A 17464-nucleotide genomic window follows, 5' to 3' on the forward strand; every position below is an offset into this window, starting at 1 on the left:
TTACACAGTACAGTATTTATTTACCATGCAAAATATTGCAAATATCCTGAGATCCACATCTATTGGTAAACAATCACTGACTAAAATAAAGGCCACTTGCCCCCCTCTTCCTCTTCCCTCTCAGTTTCTTTCCAATGTTTCTTATCCTCAGTGAGCACATGCAGGGATAACTGGGTGTGAATTCAATCTTTGTACACATATTTTTGTCCTATGTGCTTTTTAAGAGTATTGAAAAACACAGGGGGGGAACATGCACACGTCCTCTCCGATCATCAGACCCTTTGTGGACACAAAGAGGGCGTATGCTGCAGGAGGTCTGTGGCCCTGCAGGCTCCGCCTCTCTGCATAATGTGCCGGGTCCATTGAAATCAAATGGCCAGACAGCAGAGACGCACAACAGCAGCACAGCGGCTTCCCGGGACACTGAGCCAGCGGCACAGACAACAACTACTCTCAAGTGTCCGAAAACAGGACTGCAAACATGCCTTGCTTCTGACCGGTAGAGACTTTTCAGCTGAGGGACGAAAATAAGCAACTTTTTTTTTATTAATCTGTGCGAAGCGGATGGAAATCATTTGGGAATACAGCTTCCTCTCCTCCTCCACTGTGGTACCCTGAACTCAGACTACAAAGGGACGTGAGGTCGGGCACTGGTTAAAATGGATACTTTCTTTTTAGAGGTAAGTTAGCCTCGTTTTTCTACACAAAAAAACAGCACAGGCTATTATTTAAAACCATTTCCAGCGTGAGTCCTAAATTATTATTGGGATCGCGGCGGGTCTTTTGTTTTGTTTCAGCATGTTGGGTTGTGCGCGTCTCCACACTGATTTCAGACCAGTTATTATGCCTCTAAAGAGCTCGTTAATTTATCACTAAAAAGCACCACTTTTTCATATCTACTTTTCTGTGTTTGTTGTCTTTTTGTTACCTTCTCATATCCCAGACTATCAGGGGTGTGCTTCTCTGCACTGGGCTGGTCTACAGGATGCAGCTGTAATGGGACCTTGATACTGGGAACTTTAATACATGTAAAACATCTCTCCTCCTCTGACAAACAGATACAAACAGGACTCAGGACTGCATCACTGCCATTCTTTATGTGTTTCTCCTCTATTTCTTGCTCCTCTTTTGTAGTTTTTATTTGTGGCAGAGAATCCAGCAGTAGCTGCCTGTTGAGGCTGGATGTGTCATCTCTAAATCAGCCCAGACACACACAAGCTAAGGAGAGAATAGCTATAGTTCTGATTTGTCATACCCTTGTGACTCAGACAAGGACTCACAGAAAGAGAGACAGGGTGTGTGACTGAGGTGAATCCTCCTCTGACAGACCCTCTATTCACCTCTTGTACCTGACCAACAGCGTCAGCAGTGTTGTCCCCTCGAGGATGTGCTGTGACTCCCGGTGTAGGTTTCCATATGAGCTGCTCTTTATTCTCAACAGTGGCAAAAAAGTTATAACTTATGCATGTCATTATCATCACCATTATCAATGTTATTTCCCCTTTTTTGAGCTTATATTTACATGATCAGTTGTTAACGTCATGTTGGGAGTGAGATCTACATTTAGACTGATAATAGGAATAAAATTGTGCTACTTGAGGTCTTCCACTCATATGACAAAGACTTCTGTTTGACCAAAGCTATGTTAATCACCATGGAAAAGTTGTATTTATTGTTTTTCATAGTCTTTTTATTCAGTGATCTAATATTTTTAGTTTAAAGGAAGTGATCAGTCACAGAGTTTAACTAAACTACAGGATACAGTTTGGGGGAAATTACTGAGTTCTTGTCATTTTTGGCAAGAAAGTGGTCAGACTGAGCTACACTTCTTTTTATCTACTGGTGACTTCAGGTAAATGATAAAGGCATCAGCCTTTGAAAGCCCATACAGGTAGAGCCATGCTGACCTACATTGTGACTTTCAATATTCTGCTGTATAAGCAGCGAACACATTGAGCTGAACTCAATTCTGGTTCATAATCTGATTTTATTAGATGGATATGCTGTGCAGAGAAAGGTTATTATTTCAGCTCTGAGAACATTGTTATAATTTGGTGCGTGTCCTTTGTCCTGTACAAACTGTGAGAGATTTCCCCTGAAGATTTATTTGACTTTATCCAGGTTTCCTTTTTTTATTATTTTCTCTAATATGGTTATGTAGTACATTACTTTTCATCCTGAAATATAACCACCTGCACTGATCCATGTATCTACCAACAGATGTTATATGGATCTAGTTTCTATGTCTAATTTAGTCAGACTGTATCCATTATTAATATTTTATGTCAGAGCATTTCAGTTATGTCAGATCCCTTTTCAAATGACACTTTTGGGCTCATTATTTTGCCACTATATGTAAATTGGATGACTCACTCTGACAACATCATAGTGACAATACCATGCAGAGAAAAGACACATTAACAGAGAATCATTCATCTTGTAATCCACTCCATCCAATAAGATAATCATAGTACATGCTTCCTTTGTAAAGGTTATAATATTAAATCAAATATATTATCTTGAATAAATATAGAGCTAATCCAACAGTTAATAATGAAGTGTGACGTAAACTAGCTTTTTAATCAGTAGAAACTGTAGAAATAGGCAATGAAGCAGGTGTATCTGTGATGGTTGTTGCTTTAATATAAATGAATGACCTGCTCTGTCTTTTAAAATGACTTTTGAGTAAAGAAAAGAAGCCAACATCCTCAACGACGTAGTGCTACCAGTGTGGATTTAATTAAGCAGAAATACTGGAAGTGAAGTAAGATGAGGATTAAACTGAGCCAACTCGGTGGAATCAAGTGCAGCAGGATAAATCTTCAGCATGATTCATTACAGTGCCTTCAGTGAATCTGCTCTTGACAGCTAACACAACTTGGATGTCAGTGCATGAATGATATGATTGCAAGTGCAATCTGCTTCTTGATCTGAGAGGACGCAGATTCTTTTGCAGGTCAGGTTCATTTAAGTTAACCGTTTATCAAGTGTCTGGCAGTGTGTCTAGTGCTTATCTAGAGCCAGCTTTCCCTTGCACGTCGTCGCTCATGGTGGTTAAGGTGGCAACGGGGGTTAGCAATAGTGGCAGGTACAAGGGTGTATGCTCAGAGGTTTATCCTGAAAGCCCATCCTGTCCATAAGCACGGCCTTTCCTCTCAGGAGCTGACACAACACCATAAAACCCTCAGTGGCCTGCCTCCACACCCAATCCGTCCTCTGAATGGATATGACCCACTAAACACACACAAATACTGGGAGTGTTGTCGGAGATCTTGTCAGTGCCTGCTAACTTCTGCTGGATTTGGCCATCCTAGACTTCCCTGTATCAGGAAATATGGCTTGTGTGGCTTTCTGTGTGTGTGTCTCTTCCCATATTTTTTTTTTGAACATAGCAGAATCCCTTAGATATTTTATGCCTTTGTGAAACATCCTGTTGACAAAACTGGATCACGGCTATGTGCATTTCTAAACTTGGTAATCAGTTCCTTTATAGCAGCAGCTGCTACACACTGTAAAGCCACATGGGGATCTTTCCACACCCGTTAACTCCTTCCTAGCACAGCCTTGCATTACACACCAAATTCCTTTCTCTCAAAGATATTCTGACAAGAGGGAATCCCAGATTCCCAACCCTGACCCCTGAAATTCCTGGTCATGGCCGCCTGTCATCCAAGCATTGTAGAGCCGTGGTGGCAAGCTTTAGGTTTCACACCATCACCACCACCCCACACACATACAGACAGACACATTCTCCCCATCCTGATACATCCTTCGCAGCCCTATGTGCTGTTTATGTCTAGCTCTTTGAAGCCGGAGCCGTGCATCGGCATGCTCGGTAAGCATTCTGTGGTGAAATGGGTAATGTGAGAAAGGCCAACCTGCTCCTGAGTGTGGACTATTTTTTTCTTGCGATGGCAGGGTCTTTTCTACCCAGTTGTCACTTCCTCCAGCTGCCGCTTTAGAGAGCTGAGAAGCCATCTGAGATCGTCTCTCTTCACCTCCAGCCATGCGAACGGTTGATTTTAGTAAGGAATGAGGTCAGGAAGTGAAGTTAGGATGCAAGGAAGGAAGGAAGGAAAGGCACAAAATGGTTAATGGGTCTTGCATTCCTTTGAATCTTTTCTGCAGCTGTCTTAACACGTAATTAAACTTAAAGAGGTTATTGTGTGCTTTACTGCATCAAAAGGGAGATTTTTTAAACAAAGTTGCTGAGAGTGTCGTGTCTGAAAGTTGTGGTAAATTAACAGTGCTGACTGTTTCTGAACAAACAGAGGGAGGTATTATTAAAGCAGCGGTTTATGTGTGCGTCAGCACAACTCCTGCAGCTTGGGTACAGTCTGGAGGTGGTTTAATCTGTCACAAGAGCACTGGGACTAATTACCAACAGCCATTGTCTGACCACACGCCAAATAACATGGATAATCCTTGCTCATAATGACACGGATGCCTGGTGTAAGGAGAGGTAGTTTAAAGGTGCAGTGTGTTGGATTTAGTGGCATCTAGTGGTCAGGTTACAGACTGCAACAAACTGTATACCCCCCCTCCACTTCCAAGCGTGTAGGAGAACCTATGGTGTCCGCAAAACTTGCGAAAAACGCAAAAGGCCCTCTCTCGAGCCAATATTTGGTTGTCTGTCCTTGGCGAAGCAACATGGCGGGCTCCGTGGATGGGAACCTGCTCCCCATGTAGATATAAAGGGATCATTCTAAGGTAACGAAAACACAATGATTCTTATTTAAGGTCATTATACACTAATTAAAACATACGTCTGAATATTTTATTCCATTTCTGCCAAGTCCATTCCGCAAGATGCCGCTAAATTCGGAAACCACAGCTCATAATAAAAATTTGGAATCTGTTGAATTAGGATTTTCCATTTTAGCACAACAAATATTTTACTACATTCTATTTCTGCTTTGAAACTAGAATCTACTCTTGGCTAATATCTGTGCCTCTCCTTTTCACCTGGCTAGCTGCATTTACAAGAAATGCAAACACAAGTAACCTGACCCCTGTATATCAGCGAGCTGACCATCATGGGGAGTTCAGTGCTGTGATAACCTCCTGCTGACACCATGTTATTGACTTTAGCTTTAGTTTGCTACATCACCAGGCTCTTTGGACAAAGCCTTCTGTGTTTGTGGTGATTAGAGGAGAAGGATACCTTTACCTTTCCACAGTTTGTACACTAATAGCAAATAATGCAGAACAAGAGCTTGTCGTCCTGTCTATTCATGACAAAGGACAAATAATTGCAGTATGAAGTGACAGTTTTATTCATGGAGTCTCCGGTGGTCTTGTCTGCTTGTCCACACAAAACCAGTAACCTTTAAAGCAGTAATTTGATATTTTTGGAAAAACGTGTGTGACTGGATTGTCACTTTCTCTTTCCTGTCGAGAGTTAGATGAAAAGATCGATACTACTGTCAGTCTGTATAGTAAATATGAAGTTACAACCAGCTGCTGGCTAGCTTAGCAAACTTAGCTAACTTAGCAAAAAGACTGGTAACGAGGGGAAACTATCTCACCTGTAACATGTCACATCCCAATTGTTTTATCAATGCGAAAACTAAACTGTAAAAACAACAAGTTGTGGTTTTATAGGTTGGACTATTTTTTGGGCAAGTGCTGTAACTTCCTGCAACATTTTTGCACCTTGATTTTTGTACAAATTAAACAAATGAGATATAATTCTGAGCTAACAGGCTAATAGGCGGATTTGTCAGACATGGCCAGACTAGCTGTTTCCCCTTTTTTTGTCTTGTCTTTACACTAAGCTAAGCTAAATGGCTGCTGGTGGAAGCATATTTAGGCTACTGTACAGACATGAGTGTATTGAACTTCTCATCAAACTCTCAGCAATAAAGCGAATAAGCAAATTTCCCAAAATGTTGAATTATTCCTTTGATAGCTGAGCCTTACTGACGACCCGCCTGATTCTGGTATTCAACCCCTCATTACTCACCCTCCCCTGAGTCCCTTGTAAGGTTTGACTGAAGAGCGTCAGATCATTTTATAGGTTCAGAGCTCACAAAAAACAAAACCTACTGACGTTCGATCTGCTCTCCAACACCCATCCTTCCTGTACTCCCTGTGTCTGTATCCCTATCACAGCAGCCCTGGGTGTGTCATACTCTGAAATATAAATCACGTCAGGGCACTTGGGCAAGTCACTAATTTGTCATCTCAACAAGGCTATGATGAAAGAGAATATCCTCAACCACCGTCCACTAAATCTGTGAATTAAAACGAAATGAAGAAATCATCGTACAGTCATGCAGAGTTACGTCTGGACTTGTACAAGCAGTTGCTCATACAGTAACAGTCAAACGTTTGGACACACTTCATCATTAAAGGGAATCTGAAGGTGTGTCCAAACTTTCAACTGGTACTGAAGTTTAATCTACTTGCGGTCCTCCTGTAGGAACAGGTACATAAAAAGAGTCCTATTTTCTTTTTTAATCAAGTACATGGCAAATACTTTGAGAGTTATTTAACATTTCAACATTAGTAGTGACATATTTCATTGCCGAACAGATTGTCACTGCAATCACCAGCAAGTTTCTGAATGAAAGAAGAAGATTTATGCCCCTGTACATTAAAACCAGATCAATCCTGCACTCCACAAACATAAGAATATTTTTTTAGCAGATTTGCGTGCAGTGTATTTATCTGGGATACTTATCCAGAGAAAATTAAAGTCTACCGCCGCTTACCCCGACACATTAAAAGTCTCTTGGCCTTGACCTTGGCTGCCCTACCTGACAGACACTGCGAGCTGGTAATAAGTGTATTTTAAATCCTCTCAGTTAAGAGGTCTTGTCTGGCAGCTTAATAACAGCCAACCTGTGATTACTGCTCCCGGCCCAGATGTTGACTTTCCTTTTTTAGCCCCCTATGATTACTGCACACAGAGGCAGCCTATTACAGGATCTCGCCTGCGTATTTCATTTTCCTATGTGTGTAAGTTAAACACATCACAACAGCCACAAGGGAGTATAGCCTAAGGGGAAAAAATACTTAAAAAATATAAAATTGTTGACTCTCATGATTATTATTGCCACAGTTGTTATTTAATCTCTAATTGCCAAGATGAACACTCAGCTGTGTTTAAGTACATGTCCCACGCTGCATGAGTCTTGAATGTCCTGAAGAGTCTAACTGGCACTTTGGTGCTTAACAGAGGCAAACAACCCAGCATGGTGCAACTCATAGTCATGACATGTTAGCATTCCCACCCATTCCCAGTCTGGTTTATTAGACATGAGTGTGTGTGTGGTTAGGCCTGAGGCTGTTGAAAGATCATATACCAAGATACTAAGACTCACATGAGGTGGAATGTCCCATGTTTTCATGACTCAGAGACCCTGAAAGAATGAAAAATGCTTTCCCCAGAAGAAAAACATAATTCTTTGTAGTCTTTGTTCAGCCATTCCTGGAGTGAAGTATTGCATTTTCTGTGTTTTTTGAACTTTCATATGCTGCATGACGTCACACATAAAGGCAGGGTTATACTTGAAACAAACTAGTACGCAAGAAGGATCATCTAGCCATGTCTGAAGGCAAAAGTGTTTATAGCTGTGGCAAATGGCCACACTTGAAAGCAAGGTGAAATGGAGAGACGTTGTAATTGTTCAAACTTTCGGACAGTCTCTCCTGGAAGACATTTGTATTGTTGCAGTCAAAGAGAGCTTGTCTGGCCAATCGCTGCACAAAGTGGGAGTCAATTTCAGTTTCTAAAAGTCACAGAATTGTTGAATGCAGCCTCCCCAAATCCTAACATCATGAACGTGTTGGGGGATGGGGTTCAGATGCTCTCCGACCATCTGACAAGCACTTCTGTGGAGCATACTGTCACCTTAACTCCAATGTGTTCAGTCATCTTCACCACAATAACATTATCCTGACCTTCTATTTTCCTTTATGACCATTATAGATTATCCACATAAATAATGTGCTTTAAATGTGATAAAATATATGCAGAGAGTTGGAAACTGTGACAGTATTGGAAGTAGTTGCATGTTTTTGTCATTTAGTCAATCAATGAATTATTTCAGCGAAACAAACACATGTCCACAATTATAAACCATGTAAGACAGGAGGGTCCCCAAGAGGCAGAGTGATCAATCTGGGCCAGCATGAAGTGTCGGTGAAGGTCATTGGCAATGTAACCGGACCCTGGTCACCGTTCACAACCACTACTCCACTGGCCGTGCCTCAGATGACTCACACAGTCAGACAGACTCATCCTCTGTCTCTGACAGTCCTGACTGAGCAGCATTCCTGGAATATCTCTGGGATTCCTGCTGTGTGAGCCCATAACAGTCCACTGATGAGTCCAGAGAGGGTTAAACAAGTAAATGACAGACAGGAGGAAGAATGACAGGTGACACTGTAGAGATTGTAAGTCATGAGGCTTAGCTGACAATCCAATCACAAATGCATCAATCACATCATTTGCTGCCTCCATGTCCCATCCTGGAACCAGTTCTGTTGTTAAAAGAAAGTCATAACCTGGAGCACAAGGTCATACGCTTTGATCTGTGTAGAACAGTATTGGGAGGAAAATATGTTCACACAGGATGTAAAACAGAATAATGTGCCGGGGGTCTGTGGCTGAGACTCAAATGTTCCTCCTCTTTCTGTTGTGCTCCTGAAGACATCATTTGTAATGCAAATTCACTTCAATACACTCATTAGCAACACGGCAGATTAGCTCCATCAGATGATGATGGTTGAGGTGCTTGCTAACACCCCCACACACTCAGGCACATAAACACATGATCCTGTAAAAACATGTACTTGCTTTACTTGCTAGATTTTTATTGTGACTTAATCGTTCCCTTTGGTGTGTTAATGAAAATAGTTTAAAAGACAGTGTTGACAACAAATTGCTGCTGCAATGCAACTTAGTGAAACAAATACATTTAAGTCATTATTGTTAGACCTCCTTCTTTAACAAAAACAACCTTTGAATATAAAAATGAAGCATGACATCATTCAGTCAGTGAGCCACATGTCAGATTGCCTCACAGTGTTTACCGATGAGGCTGCTGCCTCCAGGCCGTCCAGCTTTAAGTCTCTGTATAGCTGCCTCTGCAGGGGGTTCCTTGGAGTCAAGAACAGTTGATGAACTACACCCTCCATCCTTATTCTGTCAGGCCCCCACCAAAGACTGGGGGAAGCCCTGTTCCCCATGGGACTCCTCCTCCTCCATTAGCTAATTCCTGATCAGCTGCTCCCTTCATCATTTATTCATCCGTCTTCCAGCACAGATGCTGAAGGTTGCCTTTAATCATCATGTGATTTTTTTTTCCCCTCGGTCACCCACCCTGCTCTTCCCCGCCCTCACCCCGTGCTGGCTGCAGGCGTGGGCTGCACCCTCTGCAGCAGGCAGACATTACAGTGGCACAGAGGAAACAAAGACAGAGTACTGTAGAAGCACATTTTTATTTAATCACTGTTGGTCTGATTTATTCTTTACTGCTGAGTAAATATATACAATATGATTAGCCTGGTGGCAGTGGTTGGGCTGAATCCTTGGAAAATATGTGCAAGAACGTGGATGAGAAACACTTTTCCTTTCCCTCAAGAAGCTACTGAAGAGCTTTGGAGAATGGCTCTTAACCCCTGATTGGCCAAGTGGAGCTTTTCACTCTGAACAGTAGAAAACATTTAATTCCAGTTTGATTTCACATACATATACACAAAACAAAAGAAAACATTTGAAATCAGTAGCCTAGTTTTCATTTTCATTCCCACATTTATAAAAAAAAGTCCTTACATAGACGCAGCTGAGTCAAACTGTTGAGGTAATAAGCAGCTGGTTTCTCATGTTTGTGATGTGGAATTATATCCAGTAACTTTCAGCTGAGGTTGGGTTTTTTGTAAGACGTAAGGCTTTCACCCTACTGGAAAGTTTGTGGCCAAAGACCTAGCGGGACCTTTGCCCAGATCCCTGTCCCAGCCGCACTCAGCCTGTTGTTTAATCTCACCAGCTACTTGGCAGATTCCTCCTCGTTCCACTCACTCAGCATTCAGGAGATTTGGTTACAATCCCTGAATTTGTCTTTGGTTCCTTTTTTAATGGATAAAGCAATAAACCCCTGCATTGTTACCTTTATTTTTCTTTTTTTTGACGGGGTTCTGCTGGCAACGTACAGTCTTGTGACTTTATTGGTTTTTGTATGGCCATTATAACCACATTTAAAAAAGGAAAAATGAAAATGTTTAATAGCAAAACTGACAAGATTATTCGAGTCCACTGGCTGACAGGGGGCCTTCTGTTCTCTTCATGTCTGCATATGTTTCCTCCCACAGTCCAGAGACATGCAAGTTAGGGCAAATTGGAAAATCAGGCTGGATTTTGATGGTTTTTATTTTTTACTATACTTATTTTTGGTTGAACATCAATACAACAGACTAATTTCTTGTGAAAACACACAACTTGCAAGTGCCAATATGCTGTTTGACCTTATTAAATGCAGCTCAGCCAGTCAATGTCCTGGACTGCACATCTGTCCAGGCACCCTGAGTGGGGTCACATAGGGTTAGCGACTTGGCCTCATGCCTCTCTCTTGTTATTGTAATGTTGATATGTCTTGGTGTTTGAGGTGTAAATAGGGTGCTGGACCGCAGTCCTGTATAACGAGATGACGTGTTGAACATTTGCCTCTAAATTACATGCTTTAAGTCAGTGAGAACTTGCAGTCTAAGACAAACAAGATAACCAAATAATTATAAAAAACAAAACATGAATGAACATGCAGAAGTGAAGAGATTTGAGAGGGACCATTGAAAGCAGCAACAGCTGAGTATCCTTTGGACTGCGTTTGTGCCAGTGCCTGGTGGTTACGTTCCTGTGTTTGGTTTATCTTCCTCCACATCCGGGCATGACAAATTAGATGCTTGTCAGGAATCCAGCAGAACGTACTCATCCTTCTGCCAGGCATCAGCCCTGGCCAGCAGTCAGCCCTACCTGCAGCACCAGCAGCCATTCACTGCCTGCTGTCCGCTGGGCAAACGTTCACTCACCGCTCCCTGAAATCACCCTGTGATCCAAGAAGTTAGCCTATCATAACTAATTGTTCAACTGTGTCCATGTTAGACTGAGTTAATTAGCTTTCTTTTGTGCTGGCTGATGGGATCACCTGATACTGCCTGCGCTCATGCTACACCAGACAGCAGAGAAAGAGCCCATGGCACCTTGTACTGTGTATGCTCTTAAATATTTAAGACGCATTCATTAGCAAATCTTTGAGCTTGATGTCATTATACAAGCTGCGGAAACTCAAGCCACCGACTCTGGGATCACATCATTCAGCCCGTGTGGTTTCTGTGTCAGAAAGCATGACGGGACATCGATGTGCAGCCTGTTTTCGGGGGGTCAGATTACCATTGTCAGCTGGTTCTGCCTCAGCGGTGCTACACGTGCTCAGTGACATGGCAGCAGATCAACTGTGCTTTTTATTGGAGCTATTAAAACATCTGGCGATCGTAGGCACAGGAGTGGGGTTGACACCTGGTAATGAAACCCATTGAAGACTGTGCTTCATTACTAAATGAACACTGTACTTTCCAATGATTATTATGTAAGAGATGGTCGACATGTTTCCCTAGTTTAGTTAGAATGATCAGTTGTGCTGCAGCAGGTGATTGAAGTCTGGGGGACTTAACATGAGCCCGTGCCCCTTTGTGTCCCAGTTGGCTTTTGTTTGGGATATTTCCGCCTGGTTAACTCCTGAGCTCTCAGTCAGAGGTGGTTGCCTTTGTCTTGACTTCGTGACAAGGCTTGAGGATGGAGGGGATAAGGGGGAGGAGTTTTGGTGACACCATCTGTTGCTGAGACAGTTCATCTCTACTTTACCCTCCAGCTTCAGACTCTTTCACCACACACACGCTCACACACAAAGACACGAACAAATGGACAAAAACATCTGGTGTTGGCTTTCTTGAGCCCTCAAGTTACTGCGAAACCCCACCTCACCTCTACCAACTGAAATTGTGCAGGCTGATAGTTATCCTGAAAAATACTGTGATTATTTAAGACAGACCAAAACCTCCTGACATAACATGATATTTTGGATGACTTATATTTCAACTAGACCAAACTATGATTGCTTCCTCAATCTGTGATGGTTTGTGGCAATGTACAATTAAAATCTAGAAATGTGAGCTAAAAAATATGTCAAATATGGGATATTCTTATTGTATATACCGTATATTAAGGGTGCAACATCATAGAGAAGGTAAGGGATATTAGTTGGAGAACACTGGGGTGTTGAAGTTGTTCTTAGTTGACCACCTTTTATGTTTAAAGGGAACATATGCTCTTTGTGAATTTCTGTTATTTTTATACTGTTATGATGTTGGGTGTCTATGTTAAACATGGTCAAAGGTCTAAAACTTGAGGTGAACGTATGTAAAAATGCTCCTTGAAAGTCAAAAGTCCAGGCCTCAGCCTATTTGTTGTGTTTGCAAAGTTACTTCTACTTCCTCCCTGTGATGATGTCAGATTGTTTGCACAAACAGACGGCCGTCTGTCCCGTAACCTTTGTTGCTAAGGTTGTTACTAAGGTTGTTTCATAGGCTGCTCGCGTTGTCCACTGGCATATTTTGGATCAGATTTGGACTTGAACATGTATGGATGTATTTGAGAAGTTTCCATTTTGATTAAAGAACAAGAAAAACAAGTGAAATCCTACCGCTATAGTCAGCCTGCGGATGTCTGCCAAAGGGCGGCTTCCAAGAGCTGGCCAATCAGAAAAGAGTGGGCTCCCTGGGACGGGCACCTTTAAAGATACAGGATATGACAGGATATGACATATCAAGCACATTTCAAGGTCAATATTTTTATTCTGGGGCAGTTCTGGTTTATCTTTGTATGACTCACAGTTCAAAAAAACTCCCTATTTATCTTATACTGGTCCTTTACGCAGCCCCTCAGTTCAGCCTCTGTCTGAAACAGGCCGTTTTAGCTCCTGTCTCTTCAAGACCCCCGTCCTGATGAGCCCACTCTGTTCTGATTGGCCAGCTCTTGGAAGCTGCAACAAACTATAGTTGTAGGATTTCTATACTTTTTCTCTTTCTTTACTCAAAATGTCAACTTCTCAAATACATCCATACATTTTCCAGGCGGAATCCAATCCAAAATATGAGAGTGGACAACACAAACAACACATGGAAAAACAAACAACTTTAGCAACCAAGGCTATGGAACGGACGGCCATTTATGGGCATGTGTGACGATCTGACATAAACTCATCATCAAGATAGAAAAAAACATTGCAAATGAAGCATTCAGAGCAGGTTGAAGCCCTGGCTTCAAGCACTGACTGGAATTTTGACCATGTTTAACATAGATATCTGACATCATAACAGTATATAAATAACAGAAAACCACAAAAAGCATAATATGTCCCCTTTAAATAGTATTTTAGTGATGTTATTTCGTTTTCTTTTTTATCTTCATTTTCTGTTTTCCCTTTTTTATTTTCTATTTTCAAATATCTGAATTATTATAGAGCTAGAGGACTGTGTACAAATAAAATACAAGTTTGTTTTTTTTACAGTCTTTAAAATATTAAAATCAATTAAAACAGAAATAAAGTGACCAAAAATGATTTGCTGAATCCAATGAATGTGCAAGTTTTATTTGTTAGATGACTTCTGATGTGGCTGTTACTGCCAATTTTGATTTTAGTGTTTGATGGGCATTTCTCCAAATCACTCTGCACAGACGCTGGTGCAGCAAGCCAAGCTGGCATTAGTGTCTTTATAGGCCAGCTTGTTGCTGACTTTTAGTTTACCATATAGTTTAAGCAAATTAAGCAAGTCTTATCTGTCTTGATGGTGACTAGGCATTTCTTTGAGAAAATCCTTGTTCCTATGAATGTAAAACCTCTGAGACTCAGACTCAGCAACTGAACCATATTTGCAGTTTCTTAATTGAAACAATACTGGTTTTCCATGTCATGGCTTGCCCGCTGTCTTATCCCGTGTAACTTCTCATGTAATCTACCTATTGTTACAGCCTACCCCCTGCATGTTTCTACACTTTCTCAGATCCACTGAAGCAGTTGCAAATACAAACAGCCTCCACAAGATGATGACTCACAGCAAAATTCTGCTGAATTCAATCCCTTGTGATTTCCAGTTACATAACAGCAACTGATCTTCTTAAAATCTATAGAGTAAACACTATTAATCTCCTGACTGGACCTCAGCGAACTCACGTGAAGCAGCTTTTCCTTGAACAGGCCATGCATGCCAAGCTGGTACCAGGCAGGCACAGTCGGCAGTCAGGTCAGTAGGTGTTCATGTGTGGCCACGTGTCGGAGAACATCTCTGTAATATTCACGTCCCAGCGTTTCTGTTTGTCTGCCTGTTTTTGCAGACAATGGGGGGCGAGGCATTATCAAGTGCTTGCACCCTTCCTCTTTCCCCTCTCACTCCCCCCTCAGCCTCCTCTTCCTAATTTACACGACCCCCTTTATCCCACTAACCGTTGCCCCCTGTGGTTTAAGAGAGCCACATTTAGCTGTGCTCCATTAGCCGACTCAGAGAAAAAAAAAATCCTTGATGATGGAAGTAGGTTTGCAGACTGGCTGGTTGGCCATGGGACCCTTTGTTCAAGAAGGATGCCTTAAAATAAAGAAAAAAATAGAATTAATAACAATTTTACTGTAAGCTGTTGAGCAAGTTCATTTAAAACAATAATTCTTCAACATTGAAATAATTTCCTCTTTGTCTCTGTGATTCAGCAGTTTGAATTGCGCATAAACATCTAGTCATGTATTAAACAAAAGCATCTTGATCTTTGTTCTGTCCCTGATAGCAAACACATTTGTGCTCCGTGGATGAAAGCGTGTGTGTGCACACGTGGCAGCCTGTTTTTAATAGTTAATGAGGATTGATGTCTGGAAGTGGTGACCTTGTATAAGGTTTCCAAGTGGAATCCATACATATTGATCCTTTCGGTTTTATGCTCTGTTGGACACACAATTCCTTTTTGCTCCACGTTTCCCCGGCCACCTCAATGGTCACACTTGTGATGATTAATTGTGTTTAGTCGGTCAAAGACAGGCTTCTTGCAAGAGAGGTTCGACTTTCAGTCCAAAGTTCTTTAAACTGCACATCCTGTAGTCTTCATATCTTCAATTAGCATTGTTTTACTTACAGTAAAGACCAAAGACTGATGAAATACAGGGTTTACCATTGGATGGTTTTATCTGATTATTATTGTTTAACCAAAAGCCACATTTGGTGTTTTGACTTTGACAAAGTTGGCTTTAGTCATCTTTAGTCATCCATTTAGACCACGGGGTCAGACAGTACAGACACTCTCTCTCCACTACAGTCAGTAAAACACAACGGGGTCTATAAATGTATCTTCCACCGCCGTGAGGAAATGACAGTCCGTCTGAGCAATCAGCCTCAGATTCCTGTTATTGCTCCTGGTTACTGAGCTGCCAACAAACATGTCTGGGAAGGTCAATGACTCCACATTGATACACAAACATTGGAGACCAGGCCACCCACATCAGCTGTAGTGGTGGTGTTGATCTCTCTCTTGAACCAGGATGTGATGTGAGACTGTCGTGAGAAGTGTGTTCAAATATAGAAAAGAAGAAAAGATGCTGGGCAGAAAAAAACATTTGTATTGATCCAACTGCAAAAGTGGCAAATGCTTATCTGGAGTCATATTATGTTTTTTTATGGACTAAACAAGCCTGCACAACCAAAGACTGAAAGCCTTTCTGACAGTGTCAGACTCTAAATGTTAGTTTGAGTCTCTGACACACCCTCCGCATGCAGGCCGGCAAACAGCTCTTCTCTACTAAAAGGCAATGACAGTTTAAAAAGAGGATAACAGTGCCAGTTTGGTGCGGTAAGGGAGTAGCTATGTGGCACAGAGTGCTGAGCAATGCTGAGAAAAATGGAAGAAATACAGAGAGAACTAGAGGGCGTAACCCCTGCTTTCCTAGAATAATTTCTGCTTTTCTCTCTAACTGAGAAACTATTACTCAACTGTCACATTCATATTACACCTGAGTAAGATGTTTTTAATGCTATTTATAGAGTGAACGTCTCCTTCCTTTTTGTTCATCCTTAGTAGATGGTCTGCAAGATGCCTAAAACTATGATTGTAATGCAAATGTCAAGTACTTTTATGAACCAGATGACTTCAATGTGAGCCCTGTGTCCAGATGCTAATGGTGTTGTGCTGGCTATTATGTTGCAGGAGGCCCGTGTCTGGCTGAGACACAAAGAACAGCTCCTCCCCTCCACCGTCACCTCTTGTGATGATGCCTCCCTGGTCCTCACCACCGATTATGGGAAGGTAAGAAGACTTATTTTTCACTGCTGAAGCATCAATACTGCCAATGATTCATATCCTTCTTGTCTGTCTTCACTATGTGTTGTCACATTTTTCATGGATTTAGAAGTCCACCCTTAAGGTTAAGGAGATAGTTTTTAAATCAACACTGTTCAGTCTTTCTTATGCATATCATCCTTCTAATTTATTATTGGCTATAACTGACATAGTGAACTTGTAATCCTCCCCTAACCTTTCAGTTAAAATGTGCAAGGGGAGGGGAGGGGTCTTGTGTATATGTTAGAGGGTTAATTGTTCGCACACATGTGTTTCATCTCTCGGCTCTTCCGTGGGATCAACACCTTTTGTAATAAAGTAAGAATGACAGGAATGAGCTCCTTGTGACAAGTCATTGGCCTGAGCTTATCTGTTTGGCAGTGCATGGTGGTCTTTGTGTCTGGAGGAAATCCTGCTAGAGAGAGGGGGGTTGGGGGGTGGCGATGGACGGTTAGAAAATAGCTGTGAAAATGAAATGGATTGAAAATGAGCTTTTCTGTGCCGCTCGTGTCTTATGGAATGCCTTTGTACTCAACAAACCCTATGAGCAGTGTATAGGATTGCACACCAGCTCCATACGTTCACCGTCCGTCCAAACTCAAACGCAGCCGCAGGTCTTTGATTAGGTCAAGGCCTTAGGAAGGAACAGGGAAGGGCCCAAGGACCAATTCTGTCCACAGGATTAAGATGTATACCATCATTTCCACAACAACTACAAGCCAAGACCCACAGAGAAATATCACCTTATTCTGCAGCTGTAAGAGTTTTAATGTCTTTCAGCTCATTGTGCTTTTACAGGCTGCAACTTTCTAGCAGGCAGCTTATAAACCCACTCACTGTATACAGTACTACCTACATAATGTCAAATAGCACAGGAAGTGCATTGACATCCACCTGTTTTTATGCACATTTTCAATTTGCACATAAGAAAACCTGAGTGGAAACGCAGGAAATTTGGAAAAATTATGAAGTGCTTGAAGCTTGTGATTTATACGTCACTCAAGCTTTTGCTCCACTGATGAGACGAAATAAGCGTCAGACGAAAAACATCAGATCTGTGTAGAGCGAAGAGGAGACTGTAACATTCCT

General features: G+C 41.8%; 1 protein-coding gene across 1 annotated transcript in view; it reads left to right on the forward strand.

The window, feature by feature from the left end:
- The first annotated feature begins 352 nt into the window (after nt 1-352).
- The window catches only part of myo10l3 (myosin X, like 3), a 57096-nt gene continuing 39984 nt past the window's right edge, over nt 353-17464 (forward strand). Inside the window, exons 1-2 of the mRNA XM_042426765.1 lie at nt 353-680; nt 16244-16342. Of these exons, the coding sequence (XP_042282699.1) occupies nt 660-680; nt 16244-16342 (120 nt within the window). The 5' untranslated portion in view covers nt 353-659. The remainder of the gene's footprint in view (nt 681-16243; nt 16343-17464) is intronic.

Source organism: Thunnus maccoyii, chromosome 11 (genome assembly GCF_910596095.1).
Source record: "Thunnus maccoyii chromosome 11, fThuMac1.1, whole genome shotgun sequence".
Classification (NCBI taxonomy): Eukaryota; Metazoa; Chordata; class Actinopteri; order Scombriformes; family Scombridae; genus Thunnus; species Thunnus maccoyii.